At 41.0% G+C, this 20,108-nt stretch overlaps 1 protein-coding gene across 2 annotated transcripts in view; it reads left to right on the top strand.

Moving 5' to 3' along the window:
• Positions 1-20,108, top strand: part of DGKB (diacylglycerol kinase beta) — a 452,380-nt gene that overhangs the window by 37,644 nt on the left and 394,628 nt on the right. For both annotated transcript variants that reach the window (XM_073333808.2, XM_073333809.2), the window contains exons 3-4: positions 8,783-8,859; positions 13,668-13,688. In XM_073333808.2, the coding sequence (XP_073189909.1) occupies positions 8,783-8,859; positions 13,668-13,688 (98 nt within the window). The remainder of the gene's footprint in view (positions 1-8,782; positions 8,860-13,667; positions 13,689-20,108) is intronic.

Here is a 20,108-nt window from a genome sequence, read left to right on the forward strand (position 1 = left end):
TTAACTGAAAGACAAAAATAGCTCCCTTACATCTAACTCTACTTTTCTAAACTGTTCACCTTGCCCATAATTCAGCTTGCAACCTTATGTACTAGCTGTATTATGATCTTTTTGTCACTGCCAACCTTTAGCGTACTAACTCCACCAAATCAAAGCTAATTCCTATCTGCTCTGCACTGTTGTATAATAATCACATTGGATGATTCTTGTACCCCAGCTTTTGTTATGTGTTGTAACCATTTCAACTAGGGTCTGTGTATCTAAATACTGATTAATTTTGAGCAGTAATGGTTGTATGCCTGTGAATTTGCCTGAGACTCATACTTAGCTCTCAGAATATTTTTTTTCTGAAGACAGAAGTAAAGAAATAGTAATGATTTATCTAGCTTTTGTTTTATATTGGCTACTTTCAATTATATTGTCCTATTAAGTTTTGTCCTAAACTATTCTTTCATTAAGTCTTGCTATCAAGTTGAATTATAGTTGTTGTAATTTGATTACTTCATTTAAAATTATACTTCATTATCTGATTCTATTTATTTCAATTTAACCATTTAATTATGTTAAAAATTCTCAGCTACTAGTTAACCTTAATTAGGATAAACAAACTGTTGATGCTGTTAATATCTTAAATAACCGAGTAAATACCATGGTGGTTGATGCTGATATTTTTTTGAATTTTATATTCAGTTTAAACTATTAGTTTGTTCAATATTGTTAACTAACCTTGTTTAAATTTTATTTTATATTTTAGAATTTCAAGTTTAATTAAGAGGGTGCTTTGAGTTGCTACATTGTATCAGTCAGTATTTTTCTTTTTATTTGAAGTACAGTAACACCCCACTTAATGTCCTCTCACTTAAAGTTATTTCGATCTTATGTCCCTGCTCAATTACAGAACACGCTCCATTTAAAGTTGTACAGTGCTTCACTATAACATCGTTTGGCTGTCTGCTTTGTCCACAACTGGCAGTCCCCCATCAGCTCCCCTATGCCCCCCCACAGTGCCTCCCGCCAGCTGGCAGACCCTGTGGATCAGCGCTTTCTCCCTCCTCCCCCCCCCCCGCCTCCTGCCCACGGCAATCAGCTGGCTTGCGGCATTCAGGAGGGAGGGGGGAGAAGCGAGGACTTGGTGCGCAGGCTCCCCCCTGTCCTGCTGCCTCCTGAACTCTGCAAACCAGCTGATTGCCATGGGCAGGAGGCAGGGGAGGGAGGGAGGAGGCTGTGCACTGAGTCTTCACTCCTCCCTGCACCCCCCTGCACCTTGAACCTCGCAAGCCAGCTGATTGCCGCAGGCAGGAGGGAGGGGAGAGGAGGGAAAACGCAGTGTGCCTCCCCCCTCCCTCCCCTGTCTCCTGCCCGCGGCAATCAGTTGGCTTGCGGTGTTCAGGGAGCAGGGGAGGGGGGATGGGGAACCTACATGCCGCATCCTCGCTCCTCCCCCCATCCCTCTTGAACGCTGCAAGCCAGCTGATTGCTGCGGACAGGAGGCAGGGGAAGGAGGGGGAGAAGCGGGACGCGGCATGCAGAGTAAAGGGGCAGAAGCTGGGGGAAGAAGAGGCGGTTAAGGGTGGGGGCGTGGGGGAAGGCGGGGAGTGGGCGGGCTGAGGGTTGAGCCCCCCCACCCCTGGTGCTTGCAGAGTAGGGGAAGCTGCTGCTGCTGTTGAGCAACGTGCTTCTCCTAGCTTACAGCACCTTCAGCCTCCTTGCCTGCCTCTTTGTCTCCAGTGCCAGTGGGCTGTGCCTGTGTAGGGTAAGGCAGGGGCACTTCCGAACTATCGTACTGTACTGTACTGTATGGCAAAAAAAAAATTTCCCTGGAACCTAACGCCCGCCCACCCCCCCCCATTTACATTCATTCTTATGGGGAAATCGGATTCACTTAACATCGTTTCACTTCAAGTCACATTTTTCAGGAACATAACTACAACGTTAAGTGAGGAGTTACTGAAGCTCATTTGCATACTTCTTATTTTCATTGTTTGGTTTCTTTTATCATTTTTGAATACTTGAATAAACATTTGATTTCAAAGTCAAGTTCATTTGTTTATTGTGTGGCATTCCTTAATGGAGAAAGAATCCTTGGTAACTTTTATGTGATGCAGTGTCATTAATAACAATAATAATTAATTCTATCTCTTGATTTATTTTCCTGAATTAGTTGTAGGAGAAGCAATTAATTCTAATGATTTGTTTTCTCTGAATTATTAATTTTAATAATTGTTTGTTTTCTTTTTGTGATTTTCTTTTTAACATTACCTGGTACCCATCCCCTTTCTGCCCCACAAAAGTACAAGGCCAAATCCTGCTTGCCCCCCTTATTTGGATATCATCAATAATAATATTTTAATAATTGTATTACCATAGCACCTGGGAGCCCTAGTCATAGGCCGGGATCTTATTGTGGTAGGTGCTGTGCTAGTCTCACAGACATCAGTAAGACTTCTTCTCATTTTACTCACATGAGGATCTGGCTCATAACGAGGTCACTGCTGTGTGTGTGTCAGGGGAAGGTAATGTCGAAGCTTGGATAAATTGTTTCTTGGGATCTTTAAACTGTATTTCCATTATTTCTTTTAACAAATTCAATAGGGAAGCTGTACATCCATAAAGAGAAAAAACAAAGTCCAAAGAAACACAAGAGAACATATTTTCAGGGATATAAAACAGTGTGCAGCCAAGGTCTCAAAACACATGGAAAAAAATAAATAATAAAGGGATTACTGCATACTAGTTTTAATGATAAAAACAGAAAAACAAAACTGGCCATAATTTTTTTTAAAAGCCACAAGCTAATTAAAAACATAATTAAAAACCTAAACATGCTCATTTTATTTCAACAGTTAAAGTCTGATGTGCAAATGTTTAAACTCCAGAGGGGCTTCCTACGGCCATAATAGTATGTACTGGAACCACAGAGTGGTTAGATTGGTATTCATTTTGGATGATTTATTGTTTTTCCCCCCCTCTCCTGAGTAATGCCATTGTACCACAGTCTCTTCACCTCTACATACTAGAATTTTCATGCGTAAATGTATGTATTTAAGAAAAATGGCGGTCTTGTGTTTAAGATCATGTATTAGGACTGAGGAAACCTGGATTCAGTTTGCAGCTCTGCTACAGACTGAGAGCGTGGCGTTGGGCAAGTTGTTCCGGCTTCATTCCTGAAGACTTGTTCATGTGCTTAATATTATATATTGTGAGTAGTCCCATTAAAGTCACTCAGGCCCCTTCGTTTGTACGGTTAAATGTGCAGAATAAGATCCTTAATCTCTTTGAGTCTCAGTTCCCCATCTGTAAATTATGAATCAGATGACTTCTTTGTCTGATGAATTAGATTGTAAGGTCTTTGGGGTAGGGATTGTCTCTCTCTATGCATAGGCAGCAGGTAGCTAGGGCTAGAGGGAACTCGGTCCCCCCAAATCAGAACCACCCCACTGCCCATGCACAAAGCCCAGAGCCTTTGGTGGCACCAGGGCCTGCTTGGCACTGAGCTGTCTGGCTGCCCAATAGCAGGAGAAGCAGGAAGAGTCCCCAGAGATCAGCAGCAATTGGTGAGGCAAGTCTGTTGGGCCCTGGCATAGTGCTGCAGGCAGAATTCATCCCCAGTGTGGCCATCGAGCCTGCTCCATCCATGGTGTGGTGGTGGCAAGTCTGTCCCACATCTCTGGTCTCTGCAAGAAGAGCTGGGGCTGATGTAAGGGAGTCAAAGGGAGGAGAGGTGAAGAGGCTGCACAGGAGGAAGCCAGACATAGCGACAGCCAGCTGTGGCCGCTGACATCGCCACACCATTCCCTGCATTCCCAACCCCCTCCTGCCATAGACCCCCAAATAAACCCCTCCCACAGTCACCCCATTCTCCTCGCCATGACCCCCAAACCTCTCTGTCCCATAGCCCCCAGATAACCCCCAGAGCCCTGCTTAAATCCATCCAACCCCCTGATAACCTATCCCTAGGGTGACCATATTTTCCAAAGGGAAAATGGGACACTGAGTAGGTCTGGCTCAAGCCGCTCACCCATGCCCTGTCCCCCTCACCACCCGCCAACATATGGGCTGGCCTGTGTCCTGCCCCCCGCTCCTGCCACAGAGGGCTCTCATCTGAGCCCAGATTGCCCCCTGCATGGGGATGGAATTGCTCAGAGCCCTGCCTCCCTCCCACCACTCTCCCCACATGGCTGTTGCTGCTCACTTGAACCCTGCCTCTCCCTCCCCACCCCCAGTGTAGCTGGTGTTGCTGTTCGCTGGAGGCCTGATTTCCGCTTCACCCCCCTGCAGAGCTGGCATCACCACTTGCCCCTCCTTCATATTCCTTTGCATCCTGCTAAGGGTGCGTGCCGCAGTTTTGGGGCAAAAGTGGGCATTTGTCCCATTTGCTCTTGCCACCTGATCATCACTTTTGCCAAAAAAAAAAAAAAAAGAAGCCAGTACAGAGATTAAAGAAAGGGACTGTCCTGGTCAAAGTGGGATGTATGGTCACCCTACCTATCCCCAAAGAAACACACCCGACACAAGTTGAAATTGCCTACTTTGGATCAATCCATAGTCCTGCTTGTAGAAACAGTCTTTCCAGGGTAATTACTTGTTACAATGGTTTCCTCACAAAGAAGGATAATAATTAGTCATTGGATGATAAATCACTTTGTTTCCTTTTTGTATTATGCCTGATCCACATCATACTTTGCAATTTGTTTAGTTTTCCCAGGAAGCATTTACTCATTAGTTGTTTTAATTATCAGTATGGTTGAGAAGGTGTTTTGTTGGATCTTCCCGTTTTCACTGGCTTATAACTTTCCAAACCAATATTTCTTATTTTATTTGATGTGGCCTTCATGTAGCAACGAAGTTTGGAAATGATCTTACAATTCAAGTCCTGTTACAGAAACTGTGAAAGGAGAACTTGATTTCTTTTCTGATAGACCTAGTGAATGAAGGGCAGGCAATCGATGTAATATATTTGGATTACAAAAAAAAAAAAGATATATTGTCTCATGACATTTTTAAAAATTCATTCAAGTTGGCATGGATATTAATACTGTCCTATGGATTGAAAACTGCTTGAAAGACTATAAACAAGGGGAAATTATAAATGACCGTGCCTCAGTTGTTGGAAGGTATATTGTGTTGTGTCTAAAAGACTCCTGGGGAGCTGGGGCAACCTAGGCAGAACTTAGACCCTCATCCCTCCTTTTCAATTACAGGTATGCAGAGTATGGGAGAAGTATGTCATTAGACCACAGGGTCCAGCTGGCATGGATAAAGGGAAGGGGTAGAGATGCTATTGCTGAAACTTTCCCCATCTTAGTTCTACTTGAGATTTTTTTAAAGCATCACTGCTGGGAGCAGAATTAAAAATTTTCAGAAGTTATAAGAAACATATCCAACTTGTTGGTAATAGAGTTTGTATTAATTACAGTTACATATGTATATAATGTTTAAAGATTAATAAAATACCGCTGGGAAAACAAAAGAAGGAAAAGGTATAGCCATTTCTAATAAAAAGCCTTGACTCAATCTTATAGCACTTCAGAGAGGGGAGGCTTTTATTTGGGGGTAGCTTCTGGCCCAGAAAGGGGGAATTTTTATATTTCTCTATTTTACCTACCTGTCTTCCCACCAACATCAGCTTTGTGTTCCTCGGATTTAGTTTCAGCCATCCACCTTTCATACACTTGCTGATCTCAGTCAGGCTCTCAGATAGTTGGATGACTTTGCTATCAGCAAGGGAAGTGATTAGGATATAGTGCAGGTGTGTTCATATGGTTATTCAGCAGGATGGTCAGTAGAATAGATCCTTGTGAGGGGTCTCGTGAAAGAGGAGAAGTTGTCCATCAGCAAGCTCTGAATGCGGCCCAAAGGGAAGGATCTCATCCAACTGAGTGCTTTCTCCGTGAAATTCCTCAGATGACTAAATGTTTGTAGGATCGGGGCCTTAGAGCCTGAAGTGCTTCTCTGCATGGAATATGAGTTTTACAGCACTTAGCACATTGGGGCCCTAATACTGATTTGAGGCCTCCTCTGGGCACTGCAATCACATTAATGTTTAATAATACAAATAGGGCTAATTTTGCCCTGTATCTGTGTTCTTAACATATTGTATAACTCACATTATATGGTACTATTTTCCTTATTACAAAGATTTTTTTGTGTGTCTAGAAAATGAAGTGAACTTGTCTGGTGCATTTCAGATTGTGGGGCATTCACACACCATAGATCATGGAACAAGACAGCAATTAGCAACAGTCTTTCATTATCAGTGTGGATAAAAATCAATGATTTTTTAAAAAAAATAAAAAAAAATATTTAAATCAGATTTTTTTTATTTAAATCGGATTTTTTTGATAAAATGCTTTTTGAGGGAAAAAACCTATCTAAAGATAGGATTATAGCTCAAAGATATCTCATCATGGAATAGGGATTATAAATTCTAATTCTATACTATGAGACAATATATTCATGTAATGTTTATGAAAAGATTTGTAAATGAGTTCCAATAGTTCCTGGATTAGGGACCCAATTTTATGGGGTTCCACAGGTTTCTGTATAGATTATTTAGGTTAATCTTTCTATGTACGCAATGGGACTCAGTGCTCAGTCTAGAAGATACCATCAGAGATTCTTAGTTTTGCAGTTCTCAAACTGTGGATTTGTGTCTCCAGAGGTAACATGCTTGTTAACAGCAAAATTTTTTTAAAATAAATAATATATAGAGGTGAGAAATAACAGACCTCAACTCTGTTGTCCCTCTGCAAATTTGTGTACACAATCAATCGCTTACCTCTCTCTAAAAGTGCAAAGTTTCAAAAAGTTCAATGAATAGAAGATTGTTGGGGGTGGAATAGATCTGGACAAGGAAAAGAAGTCTGGAGAAAAATGTGAGAAGTGAGGGACATATGCTTGTTTTGTTAAAATATTATATGTTTGCTGTTGAAGAAAAAAATCCAGAATACTTAACGTAGTTGTTTTAGTTAAATAAAACAATTTAAATGCCTGTCTGGTGAAGTTCTCCTCCTAATACAGCATGGCAAGAAAATCCTCCAAATATTAATGATTAACCTGTTGAACTGGAGATAGTTTAGCTCCCAATGACTTCATAAATGTCTGCTTCAATTATCTTTGGTAAATGAAATAACCAAACAATCATTCATTTTCTGATACAGCTGTAAAACTAATCTGAAGAGTTTTCAGCATAAATCCCTATTTAAAAATGTGTAGTGTGTACCTTCTAAAAATGAAACCTATATCTATCTCTGAGTTGTGAAGAATATGTATTAAGCTTATAACAACCAATAAGAATGCACTTTTATGTAGAAAACTTTTATGTAGAAAACCAAAATCAAGTCTTCCTGACTAGTGATTTAAATCATGATTTAAATCACTCTGCTCATCATAGTGTCTTATTCGACTATCCCTCAATACAAAGATTATGTCTGCCAAGGGGGTTCATTGGTGGGTTCTTAGGGGGCTGAGGAGTCTTCTCTGATGGATTGCAACATTGTCATGGTGGAGAGACTTGCTTGGGTTAAAGACCCTCAGAGCTATATTGTCCAGAGCTTTCATTATTATATAACTGTGAAAGCATTAGTTCTTACAGTGCTTGAACTACTCTGAAATTATTTCCCCTCAGTTTGTAATGTGTTACAACCAAGACTTTTTTTTTTTAATTACATACATTCCTCCTTGGTGTCATATTTCCCTTTTCAGGTCTATTTATTGATTTAAAGATGCACTTTCTTTTTTTAAATCAGTTTGCAGATGGTGAACTCTAAAAAGCTACCACAGTATTGTATTTTGCTGATATAACTTTAAAAAACACAGAGCTAGGCCTGCTATTTGTAACTTAAAGTGCCTGCTGAAAGCTATTTTAAGACATGACTGAGTTGTTAGTTTCTGTTAGCTGGTTGAAATAACGTGAGATGGTCATGTGTAAGTGAATGGCGTGCTTTGAAAGAATCTGAGTCCAGGGATTTGTATAGTGAATAGTTATTGAAATTTTTGTATTAATAGTGAGCAATCAGAATGTCAGTTGAAAATTATTTACCAGTTGTGAGTCAATACCTGCAGAGCATTCCTGCATGTGGAGTGCTTAAAATCATTCAATTTCAGTTTGAGAATTATAGCTGTGGGGAAAAAGAATACAAATGTTAAAGAGCCATACCGCTGCTGCGGTAGTGTTGCTTTGCGCCATTCTGCTGGGGTAAAATAACTCTTAACACTTGCATAGCTGGCCCTGGTAAGAGAATATTTGAGTGGTGTAGAGTTGGTGCAATGGCTTCTATGCCCTTCCCTGTGGCTGGTGTAGAGGGCATGGTTGCGGAGAAGGAGCATTGCCCTGGTCTTCCTTGCATTCTGGTGTGTCCTGGCTGCTTTCATGACTCTTGTGTCCATTGGGACCTATGCCTGAAAACATCTAGTTTACAAACGCTGGGGAGGACTAGCCTGATCCACTGCTGGCACAGTATCAGGGGAGTGCAAAAGTGACTTAAAGTCGCTGATGTAAACGACCTTTTCTGAAATGTGTTATTCAACCACAGTCAAAGATTAGGTCAGGTACAATTTTTCAAATGTTTTTGTCTTTGTTTTTATTAAATTGGAGGGTACAATATGTTCTCTTCTTACTGCACTCGTAATTCCCATACTCCTAGAGGAGATTACGCATGCACTTTGAAAAGAGACTATATTCTCAACAGCACAAACCCAGTCTGAAACAAATAATGCCTTTCTTGACTACGGTTCATACCGTATAAATCAATTTACTGTTATTTTTTCTGTTTTGTTCTAGACTCCACCAAGAAGATTAAGGATGTTCTGGAAGAATTCCATGGTAACGGTGTGCTAGCAAAATATAATCCTGAAGGGGTAATTCTTCTTTTTTATTCAGTGGTTTAAAATGTGATTAATGTAAAAAATGTTTTAAAAAATGACGTGGCAGAATAAGCATTTATAAATAGATAATTATTTACAAATTTGCTGTTTGGAGTGATGCTTTGTGCTTTTGAAAGTAAAACATATACTGAAGAACGAAAAAAAAAGATTTATTTAACTAAAAGGATCTATTAATATGATCATTTCATAGAATCATAGAAATGTAGGGCTGGAAGGGACCTCAAGAAGTGATCTAGTCCATCATTCAAAAGCCATAGAACACTCATGTTTATTCTGATGAATAATTTATTTGTGTAAACAAAGTTACAGTTGCTCTTTTATTTAAAAAAAATCACTTACAAAAATCTTTGTGGTGAAGTTAAGATGTTGCCACAGAACAATGCCTTCTGCTCCATATATTCTTTTGGGATGTGGGACTTCATAACACCAAATTCAAATTTAAAAAAAACCTAGAAATGCTCAGGTAAGATCTCCTCACGTATCCATGAAGGAATGTTTAGGTTAGAAAAAACAAACTTAGGAAACTCAGGCAATGCTTACTTGTGATGCTGCTTCCCATGCAACCTTAATCCTAGCCACATAAGGACGCAAACACCTTGTTGTATCATTATTTTGGGAGTGAGGAATATTTGCTTGAATTGCAAATTGCCTGAGAGTAATATTAGGAAATTCTACAATGTATTGTTAGGTTCTGTAATTGCAGTAGTGCAGTTAGACCAATAAGGAGAGGTAGCTCAGTGTGTCCAGCGTGATTCCTGTATCAGTGCGGCTACACAAGCTACTACAGGGCCTTGAATATGAATTCTGATTTGGAGTTATGGCGGACACGGATATAATGCCCATTATTATTAGGAGGAGTAGGCGCACTCTGATGTTACCAGTTCCTATTGCAATCAGTGTAGGATAATTAAGGTTGTGTTAGCTCAAGTTTAACCACAAGTTACTAGGCTTCATGCAGGAATTATTGGGTGAAATTCTATGGGCTGTGCTGTGCATGAAATTGGACTAGATGATCACATTGGTCCATTCAGGCCTTAAAATATATGCAGAAGTGGGACCTTGGCTGGTTTTAATAAACTTTTTTTTAAATATTAACTTTCTTTAGTAATATGTAGGGAATCCTTAGCTGAACAGGGAGCTGCAAAATTTATGCTGCTTTTGGTATTGCCCTCAATTCTTGTAGGGAGTTCTTATCTATGGATATGGGATCTTAATCAGTATTTAAAATAAATATATATATTTAAGAAAAAGCATTTCCGTTTATCTTTAAAAGTATTTTTCTATTTAAACCTATGGAATAAAGCCACATACTACTCTTTAGCACATCCATATAATGTATATCAAAACAGCTAATTAGCTCAATATGTATTTTCCTTCTTGGCATATTTTTCTGTGACTTATATGGAATTCATAATATGAGAGCACTTGTGCTAAGTAAACTTTGTTGTGAATCAGTTCCCATATATATTACTTTGTATTGTATATATTAAAGACAAGAAACATTGGCAACTAAAGCCCCTTGAACTTTGAGATCTTCTGTGATACTTCAAATTGTGGTGGTAAAATGCAATAATAAGTAATTTTATCTGACCTCTGGATCTGTATGTATCTGTAGAGCAGTGGTTCTCAACCTATTTATCATTGTGGGCCACATGCACACAATATATATACTACCTGTATGGCCCTGAGGATGTCACATGGGCTGCAGCTGTGTGGTAATTGGGCACCTGCGGATTGAGAACCACTGCCGTAGAGCTATGAGTTATCCTTGGCTGATCATCTTGAATCCGCATTATTTTTATGCCTGGAGTTATGTTATGAAACTTTGTAGTGTACTATATTTATGGAGATAAAAGAGCCTAAACAATCTCATGTTCCAGATTTCTCCTTGTCCTGTGGGTTCAACGCTGTATTCCACTCTAGTGCTGTTGTAGTGCAATTCATTATATGCCACTTTAATAATCAGATTGCTCCAGTACAATTATTACCTTTTTGACATTCAAAACTGAGTTTTGAAATCATGGGGTCTTGTTTCTTCATTGTCTTTCACCTTGTAGAGTCACATAAAGCTGTGCAGAGCGGTCAGATTGGGAGGTTAGTTCAGCAATGGAGATGATGAACTTGGCCATCAGAGGGTTATCCAACATAGGAGGGGACCCTCAAGTGTCATGGACCTGATTGTAGCAGCTCCTATGCCACTCCCTCTTCCTGCTTTTGGTGTAGGGAATGTGACTGAGGCTTCTGTAAAGACCATTGATTCCCAGACATCATTTCAGTCTCACTGTGGTCATTGTCAGCTGGCATAGTTTGGAGCAACCTTTTAGACTTGCTAGGGGATGAGCTCCTAAAACTCATCTCCGTTATTCAGGATTTATCTCAGCTAGTGCATGGCACCCACTGGCCCTTTAGAAGAGCTATATTGAAGAAATAGTCAAGGTTAAGTTAAGAAAGTAGATGGAGCCAAAGACAATGAAATGTTTATGTATAGCAAGACCAGGGCTCTGTTGTAACAAGACTGTTTCAAGGCAGGCTGTTTCAGCAATTGTGTGGCTCAAGGGGACATGCTGTGGCCATTGGATCTAAGCTGCACCTATGAACTGTGAATTTGAGATCCTGTCTTTGTCAGAAACGTGAGAGCACTAGGTGGGTGTATTGCTACTATCCACCTGTGTCAAGGGGATTTTATACTTTTGGGTTTCAGAGTAACAGCCATGTTGCGTATACTTTTGGGGACATTTGCCCTCATTAAAGCTACTTTACAAGGGTATCTGTTTCCTGGGAGGCCCCTCTCTATGCCCCCCATGTGAGTTGGGGTCTGGAAGAGCCTAGTCCCTCTGTGTGGGAAGCTGAGAATAAGCATGTGTGGAACTTGCACCTAGTGCCAAGACTAAGGTGAGTCTTGGGCATGGGCATGCTTGGTGCACAGCACAGACTCACAAGTGCAGTCATTGGGGAGAGGAATAAGAACACCCACTGAGATTAATAGAGCAGTTCACATGTCTCAGAGCTATTGTTTAAAGCTGTATTGATCTCCCTGGGGTGTTCTCGTTTAGCTGAGAACATGTCATTAACATGAAATGGGCCACTTCATCTCTCTGAGGTTATGTTTACTCTGCAATAAAAGACTGGTGGCTCGCCCAGGTCAGCTGACTCAGCTCAGGCTGCATATAAAATTGTAATGTACTGTGACCCTCCCCACCTCTCAGGGTCCTAGAGCCCAGACTCCAGCTCAAGCCCGAAAGTCTTCCCTGCAATGTTATAGCCACACGAGTCTGAGTCAGTTGAGTCACACCATAAGCCTTCTATGCTGCATATGCTTGTCCCAGATTTTTGGGGTAGTGACTCTGCAACTCCATTCTCCTGCCTCTTTCTGCCCCCTGCCTCTGGTACATGCACACCTCACAGACTCACCACTTTCCCACCTCCGTATGGCCTGGTAGCATGAAGTGGCAAGATGGAGTTGGTGAGAGCGTGTGTGTGTGTAGGGTGTACTCAAAGCAGCTGGTGTGTGTGTGGGGGGGTGTTGGCGTAGTAGGTGTGCATGGAGGTGGCTTGGAATAACAAGCATGTTGGAGGGAATGAGGTAGTCGTAGCGGAGTAGTGATCTCGGCAGTTAGTGGGGAATATATGAGTCAGAGCAAGTGAGGGGTGGTGTGGAAACTGTGCAGAAGAGTGTGTGGTGGAAAGAAGGGGTCAGAGAGGTGCAGTGGAGGATGTTGTCGGGTCTGCAGCTCTGTCTCCAACATCCCCCACATACATCAATCAAACAATGATAGGTACTAATATGGCCCTAACACTATAGCATCTGAGCATCTCACAATCTTTAATGTATTTACCCTCACAAGACCCACATGAGGTAGGGAGGTGCTGTCATCCCCACTTTTACAGATAGGAAACTGAGATACAGAGAGTCCAAATGACTCGACTGAGGTCACACAGGGAGTCTGTCGCAGAGCAAAGAATTAAACCTGGGTCTCTTAAGTCCCATGTCCTTATCCTGGACCACCCTTCCTCTCAGATCACCCACAATGTCCGTTCCCCCTTCAAAAAATATCTCCACTGACTCCATACTTGTTCCCATATCCTCTGCTCAGCCTATGGGTCTCATGTTGATGCCTGCCTCTTCTTGGGGAGGACAGTACAGAAGAGAGAACTAGGCTGTACGAACAGGCAGAGAGATCTGAGATAGAATTCATACCCAGAACACAGCTTCTAGAGATACATCTAGAGTGGTAATTTTTGCTCTGAAGTAGTTTTGAGCATTTGTAGATAAATGGCAAAAGTCAATACAATCCCTTCATCCAAAGCACTGCTTTGATTTACTTATTGTACAAATGATAGGAAACGTAGCATTTCATCACAGGTTTTTAAATGGTGCTGACCAGAGACTATCCTTTGCGCTTGTAGTTAAACTGCTTAGAACTGGTTCAGCAACACCGGTTGCTGACATCCATTGTTGACCACAGATAACTTACACAAACTACATTGGGCTGATGGTGAAAGTTGCAAGACATTGTTTTCATTGTTATTTTTCCTTGGATATCTATCATTGCATGGTTAAAAACCAAATGCTTGCACTGTCTAACTAATCAAGACTAGACCCATTTTTAACAACTATTCTAACATAAAATAATAGAATGTTTGTTCTCTTTCAAACCTGTTTATCTACAAAACGAAACTTTCAACTAAAATAGTCCTATTATAAAAACAGAGTCTGAGTGTTACTATATATACTGCATTAATATGTGTGTTCTCTCTTTCTTTCTTTGCATGCACTACAGAAACAAGACATTCTTAATCAAGTAAGTAATCGTTCTTTATTAGATTTTTTGTTATTGCTAATATGAACAGTGATTGTATGTTTGCAGGGTTCCACTGAAACATTCATATATTGATAAATATTTCACGTGGCCACTCTTTCAGGTAATGTATTATAATTTGAAGCTGAGAACAAGGTGTATTCTTACTAAAACAGCATGCTGTTTTTCATTAGGTGAATTTAACTTGTATCATTGTGACTGTCCAAAATTTTGCTAAAAGTGTAATTAAGAGCAACATGGAAAATTGAGGTCGGGTAATCAGCCACAAGATAATGTGTAATTTCTAGTGAGCTCTTGTAAATGTTTTCTGTTCCTGTGAGCTATTATTTTTTGAGAAGCATTAATGTGATCACATAATCTTTTAATGATCAGACTGTGTCATTCACATATACACTGCTGTGTGATACAAAGCCAATTAGTCCCATAAACTATCTACATTTCAGAATTTGAGTAGAATATAAACTTTAGTGTAATTAGCTATATAATAACATTACCCTGTTGTGCTCAGAGCCTAAAACAACAAAATATATCCACACTACAGTAGCTAGCTAACCAGATGAATCTGGAAGTTGAAAGCTGCTTGTCTTCCCTCTGCACATCTATGCAAGGGCCAGAGACAATGTGACTCTTAAGGTTTGTAAATCCTGCTTAGTTCACAATTGAAAATGAATTTCGTAATCTTCCGTAATATCCAAAGAGCATTTATTTTCCACATAACAAAACCATGTCCAATGCAACATGGTTAGTAGCCATGGCTCTAGAGAGGCTCAGTGCTTGGAATAGGAATGTTAAAAATCAGGATTTATATTCAGGAACAAAGTGTCTGTGAGAAATATTGAGTAATGCAGTCAAACACTGTTCCTGACCTCTAAAAATCCAGTGCAGCTCTTCCTTAGCTTTCATTTATACCAAGTTCATCCATTTCCCAGACCCCCAAAACAGTGAGTGAAAGATATTTATCTGGGATATGAAACCATGAGAAGAGGGAGTGAATGCTCCATCTAATTGGCTTATTATACAATAACAGCTCAAGCAGCAATATGTTTGAAGAGCCTCTGCTAACAGTGGCAGCAAGGGATTTCAGAAAATTATGTTCCTCAGCTTTCCAACTACACCACTACCCCAATATAATGTGAACCAATATAACACAAATTCGGATATAACGTGGAAAAGCAGTGCTCCGGGGGGCGGGGCTGCGCGCTCTGGTGGATCAAAGCAAATTCGATAGAATGTGGTTTCACCTATAATGCGGTAAGATTTTTTGGCTCCTGAGGACAGCGTTATATCAGGGTAGTGGTGTACTAGAGAACAGGTCAGCTAGCAAATATTACATACTAACTCAGTGGTGGGTAAACCTTTTGGCCCGAGGGCCACATCTGGGTATGGAAATTGTATGGCGGGCCATGAAAGCTCATGAAACTGGGGGTTGAGGTACGGGAGGGGGTGAGGGCTCTGGCTGGGAGTGCGGGCTCTGGGGTGAGCCCAGAAATGAGGAGTTGAGGGTATGGGAAGGGGCTCTGGGCTAGGGCAGGTTCCTGGCCAATGGGAGTTGTGCTTGGGGCACAGACAGTGTGCGGAGCCCCTGGCTGCCCCTACGTGTAGGAGCCAGAGGATGGATGTGCTGCTGCTTCCGGGAGCCCCCATCCCACTCCCCGGTTGGAGCACCGGAGTGGGGCAAGCCCTGGACCCTGCTCCCTAGCGGGAGCTCGAGCACCAAATTAAAACATCTGAAGGGTTGGATGGGGCCCCCAGGCCGTAGTTTTCCCACCCCTGTACTAATTAGTTACTATCTTTCACATTCTGGGGTGCAATCTAGACCAATGAGAGGTTGTCACTGCCTGCCACTCTAACCCAGCGTGCCTTACAATGCTTTGCTGTTGTAGCTCCCACTCTCAGTTGGGCCACTCTCAGTTTAGCAGCATGCAGGTCACGCTAAGTGTCTGTGTGTAGTTGAAACCCTGATCTGGCAGCTCTGACCCCAGCAGCTTGTCATCAACACACCAGTCACACTGGCTTCCACCAGCCTTGGTTACAAACTGACTTATGACTGACATATGACTTATTTTTAAATATGATTTTATGTGTGCACAAGATTCAGCTTTTATAAGCGAGAAGCTGAAATGATTGAAATGCTAAGCCTCTCCAAAATCAGGATCATAATGGAAACAATATATGAATACAGTAGCAATTGTGGATGGTGATATTGATGATAAGAGGCAGGATAAACATTATCCCTTTTTATGTGACAGTATTTCAAAGTACTGTTTAGTGATTCACTTGAAAATGAAAGTGAGATAAACACTTTGTTGGAAGCAAGATTCAGTCAGATAACTATTGATTTTTTTATATGGCTATTGATGAATTTTTAAAGGTAAAGCATTTGTAAGTTCACGAGTAGAATGAGAAGAAGCACAGTCTTTATGTTTTGGACTTGATTATGGGTTACAGCAATTCAGTTTATATCAGTTTTCTCTGATTGATAATGTGGGACAGTTGTTAAATTGATATGCTGAAACACCAATTGAAAAGCAGTTTTTCTGTGAAATTACTTGCTGCAAGAAACCATGAGAAACAAGGTGTTCTTCAGGGCAGATAATGTCCTCTTTTTTTGTAAAAAGAAAAGGAGGACTTGTGGCACTTTAGAGACTAACACATTTATTTGAGCATAAGCTTTCGTGAGCTACAGCCCACTTCTTCGGATGCATGCAGTGGAAAATACAGTGAGAAGATTTTATATACACAGAGAACATGAAACAATGGGTGTTACCATACACACTATAAGGAGAGTGATCAGGTAAGGGGAGCTATTACCAGCAGGAGAGAGAGAAACAAAAAACCTTTTGTAGTGATAATCAAGGTGGGCCATTTCCAGCAGTTGACAAGAACGTCTGAGGAACAGTGTGTGTATGTGTGTGGGGGGAATAGTTTTACTTTGTGTAATGACACACCCACTCCCAGTCTTTATTCAAGACTAATGTAATGGTGTCCAGTTTGCAAATTAATTCCAATTCAGCAGTCTCTCGTTGGAGTCTGTTTTTGAAGTTTTTTTGTTGAAGAATTGCCACTTTTAGGTCTGTAATCGAGTGACCAGAAAGATTGAAGTGTTCTCCGACTGGTTTTTGAACGTTATAATTCTTGACGTCTGATTTGTGTCCATTTATTCTTTTACGCAGAGACTGTCCGGTTTGGCCAATGTACGTGGCAGAGGGGCATATATTACATTGGTAGATGTGCAGGTGAATGAGCCTCCGATAGTGTGGCTGATGTGATTAGACCCTATGATGGTGTCCCCTGAATAGATATGTGGGCACAGTTGGCAACGGGCTTTGTTGCAAGAATAGGTTCCTCGGTTAGTGGTTCTGTTGTGTGGTGTGTGGTTGCTGGTGAGTATTTGCTTCAGGTTGGGGGGCTGTCTGTAAGCAAGGACTGGCCTGTCTCCCAAAATCTGTGAGAGTGATGGGTTGTCCTTCAGGATAGGTTGTAGATCCTTGATGATGCATTGGAGAGGTTTTAGTTGGGGGCTGAAGGTGATGGCTAGTGGCGTTCTGTTATTTTCTTTGTTAGGCCTGTCCTGTAGTAGGTAACTTCTGGGTACTCTTCTGGCTCTGTCAATCTGTTTCTTCACTTCAGCAGGTGGGTATTGTAGTTGTAAGAATGTTTGATAGAGATCTTGTAGGTGTTTGTCTCTGTCTGAGGGGTTGGAGCAAATGCGGTTGTATCGTAGAGCTTGACTGTAGACAATAGATAGTGTGGTGTGGTCTGGATGATTATAAGAAGATTCTATAGTGATTTCTAACATCCCTTAACTCCAGTTCCAAGATGGTGTTCTGTAAAACACACCAGAAGTTTGTGGTCATGTTCATCACAACACTCTTTTGCGAGTCCTAGTGTTTATATTGTATAATTAACAAGATAATAGAGAGACGAGATTGGTGAGGTAATGTCTTCTATTAGACCAATTTCTGTTGGTGAGACAAGCTTTCTAGCTTACACACAGCTCTTCTCCAAGTCCTGGGGACAAGATGGTTACAACAAGACATTTACAACACTGCATATAACAAAATAATGACATTCACAGTATAAAAATCTCTATAGAGGAAGGAGCGAGCAGTGGCTCCGAAGCTAATTATTTTGTTTATTAGACCCTGTGGTATGCAGCACAGTGCTTGTGATAAGAAAGCATGGTGTAAAAGAACCTTTTAAGTTGCACAAAAGAAGGTAGAAATAACATTTGGTTCCATACTGTATAGTTATTCATACTATATAGCCAGAAATCATTTTACTAATACAGTAGAACCTCAGAGTTACTAATTGTTTGTAACTCTGAAATGTTTGTAATGCTAAACAAAACATTATGGTTGTTTTTTCAAAAGTTTACAACTGAACATTGACTTCATACAGCTTTGACACTTTACTATCCAGAAATTAAATACTTCTTTCCCTTATTTTTTTTAGTGGATTATGTTTAACACATCACTATACTGTATTTGCCTTTTTTTTTTTTTGGTCTCTGCTGCTGCCTGATTGCATACTTCCAGTTCCAAATGAGGTGTGTGGTTGACTGGTCAATTCGTAACTCTGGTGTTCGTAAATCTGAGGTTCTACGGTAACAAAATCCTTTATGGGCTAAAGAACACCTGTAGATACACTTTAGACTCCTCTTGTCCTTCCCCAGATACCAGCACAGGAGATAGTCATAAGGGAGTACAGGGAGGAAAAAGAATGAGACTGTCCCAGCAGGACAAGCACCTGGATGATGTTTGCATGTGGTATCTGTTGGATTAAATCTATTTACATTTGAGCATACAGAAAAGGATGTATCAAACATCCAAAGGCTGGAGTGTCATGACACTATCTTCAATTGCCCATACATTTGCTTCAGACAGACCTTTTGTACTGATCAAATCTTTACCATCTCAGGGGTGATACAGCTGAAGAGTGTCTAGCTGCAATAAATAAAAGAAATGACAATTCACTTTTAAACAATACAGAATAATTAGTGTCTTTCTAGTGCATTCTGCCCCAATATGGTCACCATGGCCTAAAGGGATATTGTATTATTATTTTAAAATACTTAACTGATGACTGTAGCAGTTTCGCTTGGGTTATTGATGTTTGCAAAATGCCATTGCTTTCCCTCCAAGATACAGGATAACCCAAATTTAGGAGAGTAGATTTAACAATACAGTTTATATATTAGAATCCGAATACTCGGGTACATCACTCATGAAAACTTGTACAGAGATTTGGTTGTGGAAAGCAAAATATATCAATGAGTGATATTGTCCCTCAGTAATTGAGAATTAGGTTGGTTGTCCATTTAGAAAATACAATCCATGAGGAAAGTATTTGTTACTTTCCTGATTGCGCTTCTCATCGGCACTCTACCTCATCCCTCCTGGTATTGCCGATGTCCAGTGATGTGTGTAGTATATGTTGTCACACCATTGGACATTTTGTCATACCAAGTGTGTGACGCGAGTTAAGGGGTTAAGCAAGAACGATACTGTGATAATTATGGCAAAAATGATACTGTGAGAGCTACTGGACAAACCTCGAAGAATTCAGTCAAAGCTTATTGAATTGAATTTAAATATTTTAGGAGCTGATTCTAAAAAAAAAAAAAAAAGTGTGTGTGTGTTGTTGTGGAATTCTATGAGAGATGGTGGGTCAGGTAATACCTTTTGCTAGACCAACAACTGTTTATGAGACAAGATTTTGAGCTTACACAGAGCTCTTCTTCGGGACTGGGAAAAGTACGCAGAGGGTATGTATGCAGCAACAAGACACTCGCAGCTGGCCCAGGCCAGGTGGCTCAGGCTTGTCGGGTTTGGGCTTTGGGGCTGTTTCATTCCTGTGTAGATTTCTGGGCTTGGGCTGTAGCCTGAGCTCTGAGACCCTCCCACGTTGCAGGGTCGTAGAGCCTGGGCTCCAGCCCAAACCCAAAAGTCAGTGCAGGGAAACAGCCCCTCAGCCTGAGTCCCAGGAGCCCAAGTCAACTGGCATGGGCCAGCCATGGGGTTTTCTTTGCTATGTAGACATACCCAGAGTGTCCCAGCTCAATACAGTACAAAGTGGAGCAGCTTGTTGAGCATAAGCAGTTAACACGTATTCAAGGGACCATTCAAGGTGAAGTGGCCTGTTAACACCTGCCCAATCACAGAGGAAAGGAATGGGAGGAAGAAGGCAGCTGGGGGCGGGAAGGGGGTTGTTGTTAGTGGGTTATAGATTGTTGTAATAAGCCATAAATCTGGTGTGTCTATTCAGTTCATGTTTTTTAGTGTCTAGCAAAGTTATGAATTTAAGCTCCCAGGCTTATCTTTTGAAAGTGTTGTGCAGGTTTCCTTTGAGTATAAGGATTGATAGGCTATGGCTTGGCTACACTTGCAAGTTAGAGCACAT

Source organism: Lepidochelys kempii, chromosome 2, assembly GCF_965140285.1.
Source record: "Lepidochelys kempii isolate rLepKem1 chromosome 2, rLepKem1.hap1, whole genome shotgun sequence".
NCBI lineage: Eukaryota > Metazoa > Chordata > Testudines > Cheloniidae > Lepidochelys > Lepidochelys kempii.